This window comes from Cupressus sempervirens, chromosome 7 (assembly GCF_028749045.1).
Source record: "Cupressus sempervirens isolate cs-2001-9-10 chromosome 7, ASM2874904v1, whole genome shotgun sequence".
NCBI classification, from domain to species: Eukaryota; Viridiplantae; Streptophyta; class Pinopsida; order Cupressales; family Cupressaceae; genus Cupressus; species Cupressus sempervirens.
The window spans coordinates 504,533,278-504,548,843 of record NC_143124.1 but is presented as its reverse complement, the minus strand read 5'-3'; the positions used below and the strand labels follow the sequence as shown (position 1 = coordinate 504,548,843).

Here is a 15,566-nt window from a genome sequence, read left to right as displayed (position 1 = left end):
GTATAAAGGTAAGATTAATTAAGTTGTATCATCGTTACCATTATTTCTTTAAATGAAAGCAACTCTTATCATCAATATAATTGGCAACCGGTTAGATCGGTTGATCTTCTAACTGAATATGGAATATATTTATTTCGAGAGATAGATTTATTTGATGGATTGTTATTTCAGCCTTTCATTTATAATAATAATGATTATGGCCCCCACGGGTTAGGTGAGTTGGTCTGAGGTTTGTGGGTGATCCCCATGGTCTCGTGTTCGACTCTCCTGCCCATCATTACCCTGCCACGGACACTTGGGGGAAGTGTTGGTTATCCCGTGGCCGAAGGGATTAGTCTCGCTCCAAGCTCGCCTTGTAAAGGGAACCCGCTAGGCTTGGATCGCAGGGATACCCTCCGAGACCAAAAAAAAAAAATTAATGATTATGAGCATATTTTCTAATCTTATGTTATTGCCACAGTTAAGCAAGTCAAAAGGAAAGGAATAATATAGTGGTATTTGAAGCCCTAAATGATACAGCGATATTTGATGCCCTAAATGATCCAATGGAAATTGATGCCCTAAATGATACAGTGGTATCTAAACCCCTAAATGATACAGTGGTATTTGAAGCCCTAAATGATACAGTGGTATTGACACCCCAAATGATACAGTGGTATCTGATGCCCTAAACGATCCAATGGTAATTGATGCCCTAATTAACACGGAGGTATGTGATGCCCTAATTAACACGGAGGTATGTGATGCCCTAATTGATATAGTGGTAATTTATTGGTAACCATCATTTGATTTTGATATAGTGGTATTTGTGGACTAACCTGGGTGATTGCAGAAGCATCCCTAGATTGATTTCGATCTTGAATTCCATGTTATGTAGATTTTAATTTCCATAGTAAATTCATTGATGGTGTTTTCAATTCTTAGTTATGAAATTTTGTTTAACTGATTTGAACCATAAATCTCATTCGCATAAACATGACTGACATAACTGTCTTCCCATGAAAATGAAGTAATAACTCTATTTCTTTGAATATGTTAGTTGTTAGTTAAGACCCAGAAAAAGTGTATGTTACAATAAGTGTCATGATATCAAGTTGTTAGGAAACAACTTAAAATTGAAGAGCATAGTATTATACTGAGGGTGGGGGGGGCAAATCAATATAATAACACTTTTACAATTTAAAACTTTTTTTGACACAATAACTTCAAATACGGAAATAAACGATTTTGCACATTAACACAATGACACAATGATTTATGTGGAAACCAAATGCGGGAGAAAACCGTGGCAAAATAATTGATTTATATATTAATTTCTTCTTTTACAATGTTTTGTAGGTACTACCCTACTAGAGGCTGCAACCTCTATTGTTTATGAGCACCGACTCACTAGAAGCACCAACTCCCACACTTCGCAAGCCCTGACCTACTAGAAGCACCAACTCCCGCTTCTATCTTCGTGAGCACCAACCCACAACACACAAACTGTTCTTCCACCTTGTCAAGGCTGCTCACTCAACTGATGATGGACACTTCCATTGCATTCTTTTCTTTTCTTATATAAATGACTGTATGCACTCCTTTCCTTTCCTGTAGACAGCTTTTAATTAAAATATATATAGAATTTTTCTAATTTACACACATACTCGTATATTTATATCATAGTTACGAGACTCAGACTCGCCTCTGACTCGAAAAGTCAAAATCCAACTCGGACTCAGACTCGGCCAAGACTTGGCAAGGATTCAAAAAATTGAAAAACCCATGAAATTGAAAGATTTTTAAGAATTTAAAGATTTTTTCATGCATCATTTAGTCAATTAACATCAAATACACAATAATTGAGATAAATAGAAGCTACTTAACACTCATACAAAATTTTGCATAGATCACACAAGTATAACAACAAATTTTTGAAGGAAAAAACTGACTAACATAATCTAAAGTTAAACATAGTGTCACTGTCAAATGTCTACAATATATGAAATCCATGGAATCAAAAGTTGAAAACATATATCAAAATATCAGCTAGAGTGTAGAAGACTAAAGTTCTTAGTAGCCTATGCCCTCCTATGAATATGCCTAAGATAAGTCATGGAAGATTCAGATATTGAGAAATCTGTTTGTTATAGCTTATGCACGCATTGTAGGCAACAACAGGGCTCTCAAGTATGTCTATCAATTTGCTTGGTGAACCACAACTTTTAACGGTAAAAGTCTTTTAATAACAATTATAGTTGGCTTGCCCCCACGGGTTAGGTGAGTTGGTCTGAGGTTTGTGGGTGATCCCCATGGTCTCAGGTTTGACTCTCCTGCCTGTAATTACCCCGCCATGGACACTTGGGGGAAGTGTTGGTTATCCTGTGGCCAAAGGGATTAGTCTCGCTCCAAGCTCGCCCCGTAAAGGGAACCTGCTAGGCTTGCATCGCGGGGATACCCTCTGAGACCAAAAAAAGAAAAAGAAAAAAAAACAATTATAGTTGGCTTACAAATTTTTGCCAAGAAAATGATCAAGGACATAGCCAACAACACATATACACATAAGTCTGAAAGTTTATAACTTTAATAAAAGACAATGCTGAAAGTAACTTCTTCATAATGAAACACAAATAGTGTATATAGTAACCACAACATCATTTTCAGAATTAATATACACTGAAAAAATAAAAACCTTCCAGAAATCTCTATAAAAAAAAAAAAAAAATTGAGAGTCCTGGGCTCAGGACTCGGCAAGTCCACATGGACTCTGCCAAGACTCAACCGAGTCAAAGTCCAGAGGCCATTTGCCTCGGAAAGGCCGCCTCTGCCTCGGACTCACAGAGCCCTACTTGGATTCGCAAAGTCCCGGAACATTGATTTATATAAATCGGATTTCTCATCTTATTATATATATTTCCTTTCTGCTTCTTTTATACTTTACTTATATCTAACTTCTTCATTCACTCCATTCTTCTTTCTTACATATTCTTCTTATTATACTCTTATTACTTCTCCAACACACCTCTATTATTCTGCATTTATACATACTCCTCTTTTCTATTCTTGCTTCAACCTTATCATTCTGTTGTTTCATACATCTCCTCTCTATCTTTTACTCTTCATTTTCACTGCTTACCTTCTCATTACACTTCCATTTGAAGGATCTTTTATTCCTTTCTATTCTTATCATATATAAGCTTTTTCCCCACAATTCAAAATATGAATTGTATCTTACTATTATATCTTACATATGCCCTTTCAATAAAGGGCAGCAACCTCTCAACAAAACAATCTCTTAATATACATTATTAATATAAACTATATCTCTTTGATGATACCTACTTTTAAACAAATTATATTATCTTTCATCTAGATTTTTTCTTAATAACATCTTTTTAGTAAGACAAGTTAATGTTTGTCTTAATCTGTCACTGAATTGTCAACATTAAATAATAGCATCTTATCACTTTAAAAAAATTAATGTTTATCATCATCTCTACTTCTAAGTATGTATTGTGATCAATGCAATTGATGTGTCTTATATAAGATTGCTATTTATAATATCTTCATCATATTGACACTCTTTATAAATATAAATTTCTCTGGATGTTTTCATATTGGCACTACTTATAAACTACATTTTAAAGGTAATAGTTGAAGAATAGTGTTGCGATCACTCTCTACAAATTCAGCCTCTCCTTCCAAAAAGTGTTCTCAATCAATTCAATAAGTGTTTTGATAATAATTGGAAACTAACTGTATAAACTTGTCACTGATAGTTATTTCATTCACTTAGGCATTTGACACTAGAAGGCCCCAACGACATCACGTAGGAAAGATTTAAGTTTGGATGACATGGCAAATAGATTCCAGTTGCATTATGATGTGTCATGTGGTTTTTTCCTTTCTCATTTTTGTTCACATGATAATAACCTTGTGTAACGTGGCTCTATTAATATTGTTATAATGTTGGAATCAAGCAATATATTCATCATCAGCGACTTGTCTTTTAGCATCTGCAATTTTTGTTTGAATGCCATAAGACAATGGCATTGATGCTTGTACTCCTTTTTCATTTTATCAGGCCTTAAATATATTATTGCTTTTGTTGAATATATCATAGCCTTTCTTTATTTTATTTCTTTTAAACACCGCTTGAACTTTTTCTTAACTTCTCAACAACAATATACAAGGTCTTGATCGACATCCATAATAGAGTATTGGTCTTTTATAGCATCACCCAATCTCTGACATTAAAACTTCCTAAGTGTCTTCTCTCCTTGCAGATATGAAGCATATTGAAGTATCCTCTTGTTAGAGCTATTTAAATCATATTGTCGTCTCAAATAGTCTTCTATATCCCTATTCACATATGGAATAAACTCATTGTGATATCAATTATTTCTTTAATGATTTTGATATCTTTATTTTTAATAGCACAGTAACTTGAATTCGAAATATGAATTACATCTTCAGATCTTCTTTAAATACAAACGCTTCTCTTCTTCATAGATATAATTCAATATATCACTGTTGTAGATTTCAATTATCTTCATCATGCTCATTGATCTCCCTTTTTGTCTCTGCGTCTCTAACATCAATAACTTTCTCATTGTATCTCAACAATCTCCCCCTTTGTCATTGATTTCAATACTTTCTAATTCTTCTACTTCTTCTCCTTTCAATATCTCTCCTCCTTTGATATCAATGGAAAAGGGATAATCATCAAGCTTATAGTCATCAAATGCATGTAAATATATAGCTCTCCCTTTGAAGGTTCCCTAGTACTCCCCCTAAGAAGGATTCTTCAATGCTCCTCCATGCTCTAGTACTGTCATTACTGCATCTGCTTCTTTGAAGAATCCTCTTTCAAACTTTGACGTCAATGCAATCAGTTTCCAAATCTCCTGAATGTAACCTTCAAAACATCAACTTATTTTGACCATCTCACTCTTTTCTCCAAGGGACCTAATTATAACTCTCATATGTATCCCCCTCGAGTTTACCCATCTCCTCTCAAACTAGGACGTATATGAATTGCAAGTTGCACTTGTAATGGTTTCTTCTTCTCATTTAATTATCTCCTTTCTCCATACTTTTACAGTTCTTCCTTTATGATTATTTTGCCTCAAAGTCCATAAGGATTCATTCTCTTCTTTGTCTTTGTCAAGTTTCTTTCTTCATACAAACATACATCCTTTTTGTTTGTTCTTTGTATACTTTCTCTTGTATCCTTTATGTGACTCCATGAACCCATATCTGCAATATTGTGCTAAGTGCCCATTAATGATTTATCCTCCGACCAAAAAAAGATTTCATTTCATGTTTTGCATTATTTGTCTTTGTGACCAAAATAATTGCATAAGTGGCAATATCCATAGAATTTTTGTCGTGGTTTACATGTAAAAGCATAGTTACAACACCCTAGGGGATGAGGAGACGTTGGGACGGGGGGTCAAGTTTTCAGTAGGGGACAGAGGGGTCTCAATTCAAGGACGACAAGGGGACAACGGGGGGACGAGAGGGGGGAGGGATGTATATACCATATACTATATGCTAGTTATGAATAAATGTATATAAGACATTAAGATGTCAAATTAAAAATATTAGTTTTCTAAAATTTAAATACTTGAACATTGTATTGTGATTGAATATTGAACTATAAATATTAGAATTCTAAAGACTTGAATCAGTAAAGCCAAATAATCAAAGTCATAGATATCAAATTTTCATAAGTATGAGTATTTCATCAATCATCATAAAGAGGATTACACTGAGAAAGTACAACATAATGTCAACTAAATATGATATTCAATGTTCAATGGTTATATATCAAAATCAAAATGCAAGTACCAAGGCCTAAAATATAGCGAAGCAAGCCTCTAATCATCCCTCAGGAGGGCAGCAAGCTCGTCATCATCGGAGGCTGGAACTATCAGACTTTCCAAGGTTAAGAGTCACAAAAGGAACATCAACCAGCCCTGCATCTGTAGTATCCACATCGTCATCAATCTGTGATGGCTCCTCGGGATCTACACCCCATCATGCTGCAGAACTCTCCTTGCACATACGTCTTGCAATCATTCATACACAAGAAACTATGCACAACTTCTCTACTCTTTGAGAGATAAGCTTTTTCCTCTTAATAGAGTGGATAAAGCTATATGAAAACCAATTGCTCTCAAAAGCTGAAGAACTAGATACCTAATGTAGCAATCAAATGATTAGTGTGAGAAAAATTTAAAATTTAAAAAGTAAGACTCATAAGTTCCCTTAGAGTTTAAAAAATAAAAACTTAAAACATTTCTCGAATACGTATTATTATTAAATAGGTTATGAACTCGAGAACTAGATGCTTGAGACAAAAAACTAATAGCTAGTGTGGTAGTGGTTGATTTTGACCCATAACATATCCACCAAAAAATCGGATCCTCATGTGTCATAGTTTTTAGGTCCACTTTGCCACAGCCCTATAACCCCTACGACTAGAAATTTTGGTCCACTCAAAGCAAACCTTCCCAGCTGTCTCAAAGTCAAACATCCTATCAATGCACTTGAATAACCCTTTCTTCACCTAGAAAATTAAAACTTGAAAAATTCAAATTATTGGCAAAAAGAGAATACTAGTTATGAAAAGGTTCAAGTAGCAAGATGTATAATAGTATAAGACATAAAGATGATTATAATAAGTAGCATGATATGAATCACCTCATCATCCTAAATCGGTGCGACTCTACCAAGCCTAGGCATATACCACTTTGGATTTAATGCATAAGTAGCCATATGTAGGGGAGTGTCTAGGCTGTCCCATGTGTGCTAAATGCTAGGCTAGATGTGATCATGGTAGAATTCTAAATTGGGAACCATCTCTTGCGCATTTGCCCTCATCTAGCCAAGCATGGAATTAATGCACTCATAAACCTCTCGAAGGCTAGGAACATTCCCCTCCTCGTATCTGATGGCCTAGAAAACTGGAGTGATGATAGAGATTATGCATTTTGCATCACTCCAAAATGCATCACTCTTCACTATCGCCTTCACCCTCCTCTATTGCTTTGTCCAAGACCCATCTCACCTATACAACTCATTCATCATAAGCATGAGTTGCAGTGGCTCCCGTAACTCAAGCATTCTTTCCAAAAGAATGAAGTAGGATGCTTATATGGTCTCAACTAGTTTTAGTAACTCCTAAAGAGTGCATGTAAAGTGTGGTGGTTGTATATATACATCTGCATGTCTCTAGCATTGTTGCGCACTCCCTTAATTCAGTCAATCTCCTCCATGTCCTTGAGTACATTGTTCATGGGATGCACACAACATGGAGTCCATCAAATATGTCTGTATGTTGCCTCAACAAGCCTCCTTGCCACTTTATACATAGATGTTGCATCAGTTACCACTTGCACAACATTTTGTGGCCCAATCTCCTCTATACCTATCCAAAGGATGTCAAACTAAAAATCAACATCCCTTCGACACCCTGTACAATCAACTGCCCTAAGAATGAATGGCCCATCTGAGAATGTAACTATGATATTGATGAGTGAACAGTTCCTAATGTTTGTCCACCCATTTGATAACGTTCCATCCTGGGTCCACCCAAACTACCTTCACTGTCTCCATTGTTTGATTGATCTTGGGATACTCATTATCTAGGATTGTGGTCCTCAATGATGGTCCTCTCCCTTCGCAGCCTTATGTGACATCTCCCTATAATAAGGAGCTCGAGCTATATAAAGTGGTACGCCATTGGAAAAGAAGAGTCTACCAATGGATTCCTTTATCTCCTCTTTCACGAGTGCATTAAATTAATCTTCTATGGAGTTACTTTCAGTTGTCACCTTTTGTTTCGCCTTGCTCGATTGTACTTCAGCCATAGTACTACAGTGGAAGAAGGTCTTGAGGCTGCCCGTGTAAATGATGATGCTCTCTGCTGTGATCTAGGATAAAAAACAAGTGGTTGCCCTTGTAATTACTGCTCATGTGACTGTTGAATAGAGTAAATATGTTGTCTACTAGATAAAATAGTAGGTATTTCAATCCCCAAGTCATCTGGAATGCCCCAAAGCTTGCTGAATTCAATTCTATCTAATGCAAAAAAAATTATTGCAGCTCAAAAAATCACATGTTCCCACACCTTTTCATGTCCAAAAGACGAAGTGTGTATTCACTCTACTGAGAATTAGTTTTCAGTTCCACTCATCATCACAGTCATTTATTCCATGACTGTGGGAGCTCATTTTGACTCTGTATTTCACCAAATGAAAAAAAAATACATGATTTGAGCATATGCCCTTATTTGAAATAACAAAATTTTAAAGATTTTCAATAATTTGTTTCTCACTAGCTCTATCCATGGTTCTGAAACTCACAACTCAGCATATTACTTGAATTCATTCACTTGCCAAAACTCACCAAGACATGACTTGAATTTATTAACTTGCCAAAACTCACCATGACATACCAAAGTTCAACAAAAACTCAGCTAGACAAGTTAACCTTGACTGGAAAAATAATTTGCATGTCCATGAATAAGTCTGTGATCTCTAGTTCTATCCTAATATTATTTTAATATTGAAGCTTTTTCAAGACATTTTGTAAAGTTTTTTTATTAAATAGAAAAAAACACCTTCATATATGCATTTAGATTATAATTATTTTGTATAGATAAGTTTTACAGATCTCACTTTAGTGTTCTTCCAAAGACAAAGCCATGTCTGAGTCTGTTGGCAGCCCACCTGGGTAATTAAAGCACTCCCAATCAGCATCCAGAAACGAGACCTCCACTCCAAAGCTTGGACAAAGACCAATTCTAAAAAGCAGCCTCAATCTTTTGCACATCAATTTCTCTCTTTGGGTGCTGAAATTATTACGAATGTGGATGTTGAAATATTGCACGCAATGTGGGTATTAAAATTGTTACGAATGTGGGTGTTGAGCATATAGACACTAAATGACTGCATGCTCTATTGAAATGTCATTACAGATACAATTGATGGACTTCCTTTCTAACATCACCATATCACCATTCTACTCTGTATAAGGAGATGAATCCCAACAATATCCACTTCAGTATCCACTCTGCTTTGTGCCAAATAAAACACAATCCTATGTCCTAGATTGAAATGCAATGCAATGCAGCAGAATATATTTTGCTCAATGGACTTAAAATTACACATCAATAATGCTAGACTAAAACAACTTTTCTGTAACGATTAATAATCTTAAACTAATATTACATAAATAAAATCATTTATTTGATTATATGCAGTCTTACCATTCATCATAGATGTCACACTAAACTCTGCTGTAACCAATTCCAACTCCTGCACTGTGATTGTATTACAGTTAATATCCTTTACCTGCACGACCAATGTGTAATGCTAATTATATGATCAAGCAATGAAATAATAAAAAAGTTGATGGTTACAAGATAGCACTCAAATTTAGCAGCCTACAGTAGACACTCTTTTACAAGACTTGAAAATATCAGTACAGAAGCACTTCAACTACAAAATTTCATTCCATAAGGAAAATTAGCATTATCTTGAAAGAAATGATTAATATAGCAGCATTAACATCAAATTCAATTGCAGTAAAAGCTATTATGCAAGACCTACCAAAAGATCAATCACTAGCAAAGCACGAAGTTTGATTGGGAAAAATACTTTTATTAGCATATCGGCAAAAGTGCATGCAATCTAACTATGGTGACAAGAATTTCAGAAATCCTTTGAGAGATCAGAAAATATAATTTTGCAGCTACTCTACTCAATTTCATAAATATTGCATATAAAGAACAACCAGAATATAATCTTTTCAAGATAAAACATTGCTCACTGAGACATTTGTTGTAATACCCCAGATTTTCCACCAGATAAAGTTGAACACAACTACAGAAACAAAAATTAGGGCTCACATCTTTGACAAGTGAATCCTTCATAATCTCTCCTTACTACTGAATAGGAAGCAATAAAGATTCTCAACTGATGCTTCCTTGACTCATAATATTGGTCATGTGCATCATGTACAAGAGAGTTCATCAATTGGCTTCTGTATTTCGCTCACTGACAAATTTGTTTGAACTACAAGCATTTCATTAAATCAAACAGAATTTAGTGGGCACATCAAAACAGCTAGCATGTCTCAAAGATTCAACAGGGCCTAAAAATGCATGAGAGGCTGCTAATGTGAATTTGTATCTTAATCATGGAGTAAGCCAATCCCATAATGGAAAGAACCATAAACATGAGAAGTCTTAGGTGCACAAGGGTGGGACTACTCATTCTGTTGTCATTATATTTTCACAGCTAAAATAAATGCTTGAGATATGTTAAATTATAAATAAAGAGATTAGTTGGGACTCAAGAAGTTAGTTGTTTATGCTATTGTGATATTGCTATGAGTGACCTCCCAAGAAGTCCTGGTGCTTCACCCCTGTGAGCATCACCTAGGAACCAATGAGTGCTGAGTGTTCGATTTATTGTCATGAGGGATGGATTCATGTGAATTACTACTCATGAAACATGAGTCAATGAGTCTGACTCAAAAACTACACGGTTAAATTCTGATAGCAATATCACAATCTGACTAGTTGTTGAAAAATATCTCTTGTTTATGCTATTCCAAACCCAATTTTAGCAATTTTCTATTTTATTTTATACAGGTTATAACATCATCTCACCTCACACATATATGGCTTAGAAATAGAGTTTGTGCTTGACTTCTTTTTCAAGACCTTCAACCCTGTCCCCTGCACTCCCTCAATCAAAAAAATCTCCAAATGGGTTATAAATGTTTATTAAAATCACTTTTGTTGCTGCACTGAAATGATATACCTCTTATAATGCTAAAAAATAAGATATATATTGTATCTGGTAGTGTTTGTATCTCTGTTCAAGTAAACAGGCATGCTTGAGCAAAGTGTAACACAACTTCAAAATTGTATCAAGAGATATAAAATTTGAATCATGATGTAACTCCAGCTTTTCTAACTTGTCATTCTCAAAATACAAATGAATTGCAGTTGTGTCCGCTGCAATCACTCATATTAAAGTCAGGTGTTTGTCTTAATGTAACCAAACTCCAATACCAGAGCTTTCAGTTCACATTAGCTGTTTAGATAACCTTCAAGAATCCTCCATACTATGGCTATTTTTCCAGTATCTACTATGAGAGTGACTTTGCTTGCCTAAACTATTGTTTATCTTACCCCTTGTCCATTGAGTACTGCTCCAAATCATTGGACTAGAGTAGAAAAAGAACCACTGTCAATCTCATTTCTTGGGAAGATATTTAGCATCCAACAATTTGTTCAAATCCAATCACAAAATATGTAGACCAACCAAAGCGTATCAGACAAAGTCTCTCCTAACTTTAAGGGAAGGCTCCCCCTTCTCACCGTTCCTTGGATCAACTCAAGGTAAGCAAGCAGTTGAAAGATTTTCTAAGAGGTGTTAACAAAATTCTTTCCTCTCTTCTTTCAGGAAAGAATTCACTTACTGGCAAAGCGAGTAATGGGCAAGAATAAATCTCTAACTACACTTCTATTTAATAGCTGGAAATGGTGATACCGATAAACCAATGCCAACTCAAAGGCTGATTGAAAGCATAACAGTTTGGCTCTAAGTCATGTTTTAATCTATTCTATAAGAATAACATCTAACATTGGGGCGCAAAGATTGCCAGAACTAGGGAATTCTAACTATTTTTGGTGAATTTGAGATGGCAATACAAGCTACAGTCAAAGCTTCTAGTCTATGTATCACCAGAATCACTCTGAGTCAAATCTTTGGCTCTAATTGCTTCTTAATTTGCTATGCTCTATTATAAACACACAATAACAACATGAATCAAAGATAATAGACACAAATTACAGTCAAAGCTTCTAATTTGCACTATCACAATTGCTCTCAACCAAAGTTTCAGCTCTAATTGTTTCTTCGTATTCACTTTTCTTCAAAATAGTACTCCACAATCAAAGTTATGCTTGCACAATTTTATCAGAGCTTTCTTGCAGACAATAAAAGATCATTTTACAATGAGGGGGGCACTTTTAATATAGGAAAAGAAGTGAGAAAAAGAGGAAAAAGTGGGAGCAACTCTACCACTTTGACCTAGTAAAACTAGTTGAGAAGAATTATTGGATTACATGTCAAGAAAACATGCAATCAAATCATATACAATTCATCTTACACAACTACAAATATAAAATGCTAAAGACTAAAACGAAAAAAGGGAGGAGAAAGTTGAATCAACTCTTGAGATTGCCAAGGAAAGCCTTATATTTGATAATACGATCATGAACCATAGGAAGATCTGGAATCTCCATCGTCTTTGAAATGGCTTCAACTCTAACTGCATTTGCATGTGCTGATTCTACAACTTTGTAATTCTTTGCAAGTGAACCCCACAAGTGTTTTGCCACAGGCTTGTATATAGCGAACCTATTCATCGTATACAATCCGAAATCTTCAAAATCAAAGTCAGCATTGACTTTGTCGGTATACCCTGAAGTCACTTCCTCTTCAGTGAACAAGTTATCATCTTTAGTAGGACTTTACATCCCATCTTTCTTAGATCGCTAATGATCTCTGTTTCTACTGCCTAACAACCTTTTAAGGCTCCTTGTATTTTTGTCAAAAGCTTTTCCAGTATCAACTCCTTATGACCCATGAGTCCCTGATATTTGTAGAATATATCCAGGGATGGAATTATGTTGCATGAAATCAAGATATCCAAATCAACATTTTCCATTTGATCCCAAATACCCAGATCTTCTTTCAAGGTATTGGTCTCTTGGTTGAAAGAAGCAATCATGTCATGGAGTCTTGCCTCAACACCTCTGATACGCTCCAGAACTTTGAGTGCATCTTTGACCGACTGAACCCCTTTTGAGATAACTTCTTTGAATTGTGCCTTTGTTGCCTCATCTCTCTGATTCACCTAAATTGTTTGAGATTTGATGACCACAAGCTGCGAAGATTGTTGGCAAATGATCTCGTGAAGATGAGAATTCTCTTGCTTCAGTTGATTTTTCTTTTCCTAAAGCTCATGATTGCTTTGACAAATTTGAGAGTACATCTCGAGCATCCTGTAAACACCCCAATCGTGATTGTTTACCAAGTTCAATTTTGGTGAACATAATCTGAGTGGTTAAACACCTTAGCTAGTTTGTCCAACCAAGCTCTACAATCTCAGCATATTTGATCTTTTCAAAATCAACAACGATTCTTGAAACAACCTTTGCCTTTGACAGTTTAGATTCATTCTTCTTTGCGAAAGATCATCTGGGGGTAGTACGACCTTCCTCCTTTTCATGGTGATTTTTCCCAACCATGCAAGCAGACTAATACCTTCATCTGCTGAAACTGGAACAATGGCTACAATAGACATTGATCCTAATTGTATTTTTGTCGTCACAGCGCATGCTTCCGTTTACATAGCCGAAATCAAGGGTGTCCTTTGAGATAACTCTGTCATGAACATCTCGAACCTTGCAGCCGAGGTATCAAGATGGAAAACTTGACCTTCTGTAAGAGTTGAAAATCACCAAATAGATTTTTCAAGTTCTCACATTGCTCCATTGTGAGGATAGGGGTTGCAAAAGAGATGCAGAGTGTCAACATGTTCACCTCTGAGACAGAATTGGTAGACGTAAATATAGTGGAGAATGAATCTACATCATTGTCTACGACATCCAAGAAAGGTTCCTCCTAAGTAGATGGTTCCTGGTTGTTTGACGGTTGTGGGGGAGATATGATCCCTATCTCTCCCTCTTCCTCTTCATCCTCATCATCAGATTCTTCCTCTAATTCTTAAGCTTGCATGGGTGCTTGAGAAGAATCTAATGGTGGATTTGATCCTTTTCCTCCTTTGAGCTTAAACTTGACAAATTTCACTAGCCCTAAAGAGGATGAACCATCCTTCTTGTTAATCTCTACTTGTGATCTTCCAAATGGCCCAAAACGAATGCAGTCTACCCCAATCTTAGGATGTTCTCTCTTAAGGCCTTTGCTTTTCAGCCACCTGTTAGTATTCAGTAAGATAGATTGGAATCTATCAAAGACAAAAGTTCCTTCCTTTTGTTGCCATTGAATAGGAAAAGGGCCAAGCTTGTCAAACTGAGTATTATGATACTCTGGATCTAAGATCATGCCATCATCTTCAATCTCAAAGCCTTATGGGTTCTCAACCATATTGAGGTTGATGATTTGCCACAATGTAAGCTTGCAGTAGTTCATTTTTATGATGTCTATCTCTGTGTGCAAGTCAATCCATACATCCTCCATTCCATGAACATGGGTGAATGGGTGAATGACCTTTTGATCTTCGAATGCATCCCTTGGTAGTCAAAATCAGATCTAGCTTTGAACTTCTTCAAGGTAATGAGCTAAAGATCTGCTGCCATAGCTTTTGCTTCATACACCAAATTGAGTGTATATTGACCAATCTGGAGGGATTTGGCAATGGTAATGACAAATCCTGGCCTGTGCTGACTGTGTTGGTATGATTGCACCTCCATTAGCTATCTGGCTATCTTCATCAAAATGATCCTATCAGTAGGATATCTCGATAAGGTGTACAGTTCTCCTTGGAAATAACCAACTCTCAAATAGGTGAAAGTTGGAAATTGCAAGAAAATGCACCTGATCTAATTTACCTTTTGCTAGGCTTCATCTGATACTTTTTTGACTACTAACTTTTTGTCAAAAAGAAATCTGAAATGTCCAAAGAACGGAACTTGTACCCATCTCTGAGTTAGCATAATCTAATTATAGTAGTTCCAGATGGGAACTAGAGACCAATATCCTTTGATGGAAAGTCTTGAGAACATTCCCATGGTTGCAGCAATATAGACCAAATATGAGTTCATGTAGAATGGTGTCAATGTACCCACATGAATCAATTGTTCGCACAATGTTGTGCTTATGAGCTCTCCCAAATAGATGGGTTCCTTGTTCTCAAAAATCTAGAAGATGAACTTGTACACCCAGGGTTTAAAGTTATCAGATTCTCTAAAGCTACAGATTCTGCTAAGCATAGTTGTCAAATCATTAACTTCTGGGGAGAAGTCATATCTGTGTATTGTCTTTGGCCATCCAAAGAGATTGAGTCTCTTGTTCACCAACCAATTATAAGTGGCATGCCTCTGATAATCCAATTTACTCTGATTGCACAGTCACAAACACATTTCTTTAAACAAATCCACGCATTTTGAAGTCTGAGGGACTTCGACGATTTGCTCAATAGCATCTGAATCCAAGCTAACAATAACCTTACCATCCTTATCCTTAACCGATTTTTATTTAGGGCTGAAATGATGAGCACATCCCAAGATGAACTCAGCTTCCAGCGCTATCATAGGGAAAGTGAACACCAATTGAATATTACTCTTTTTGATACACCTCATTTCGTTGTTGGCAAGAGCTTCGATCCTCTACAAGAAATTGGCCATGTCTAAATACCCAATCTCTGTATCTGAGATTTGATCCAGTTTAGATGAAACAAGCAATGTAGTTGTGTGAGCTAGCTCCATATCAAAATGCATTTCATCTACCCTTTGGATTTTGATGGTGCGGACATAT

General features: G+C 36.0%; 1 protein-coding gene across 1 annotated transcript in view; it reads right to left on the bottom strand.

Annotated features, from left to right (window-relative positions):
- LOC149547740 (putative protein arginine N-methyltransferase 6) overlaps positions 1 to 15,566 on the bottom strand; it is a 244,732-nt gene that overhangs the window by 78,038 nt on the left and 151,128 nt on the right. Inside the window, exon 10 of the mRNA XM_089791807.1 lies at positions 9,257 to 9,341. Coding sequence (XP_089647933.1) covers positions 9,257 to 9,341 — 85 coding nt within the window. The remainder of the gene's footprint in view (positions 1 to 9,256; positions 9,342 to 15,566) is intronic.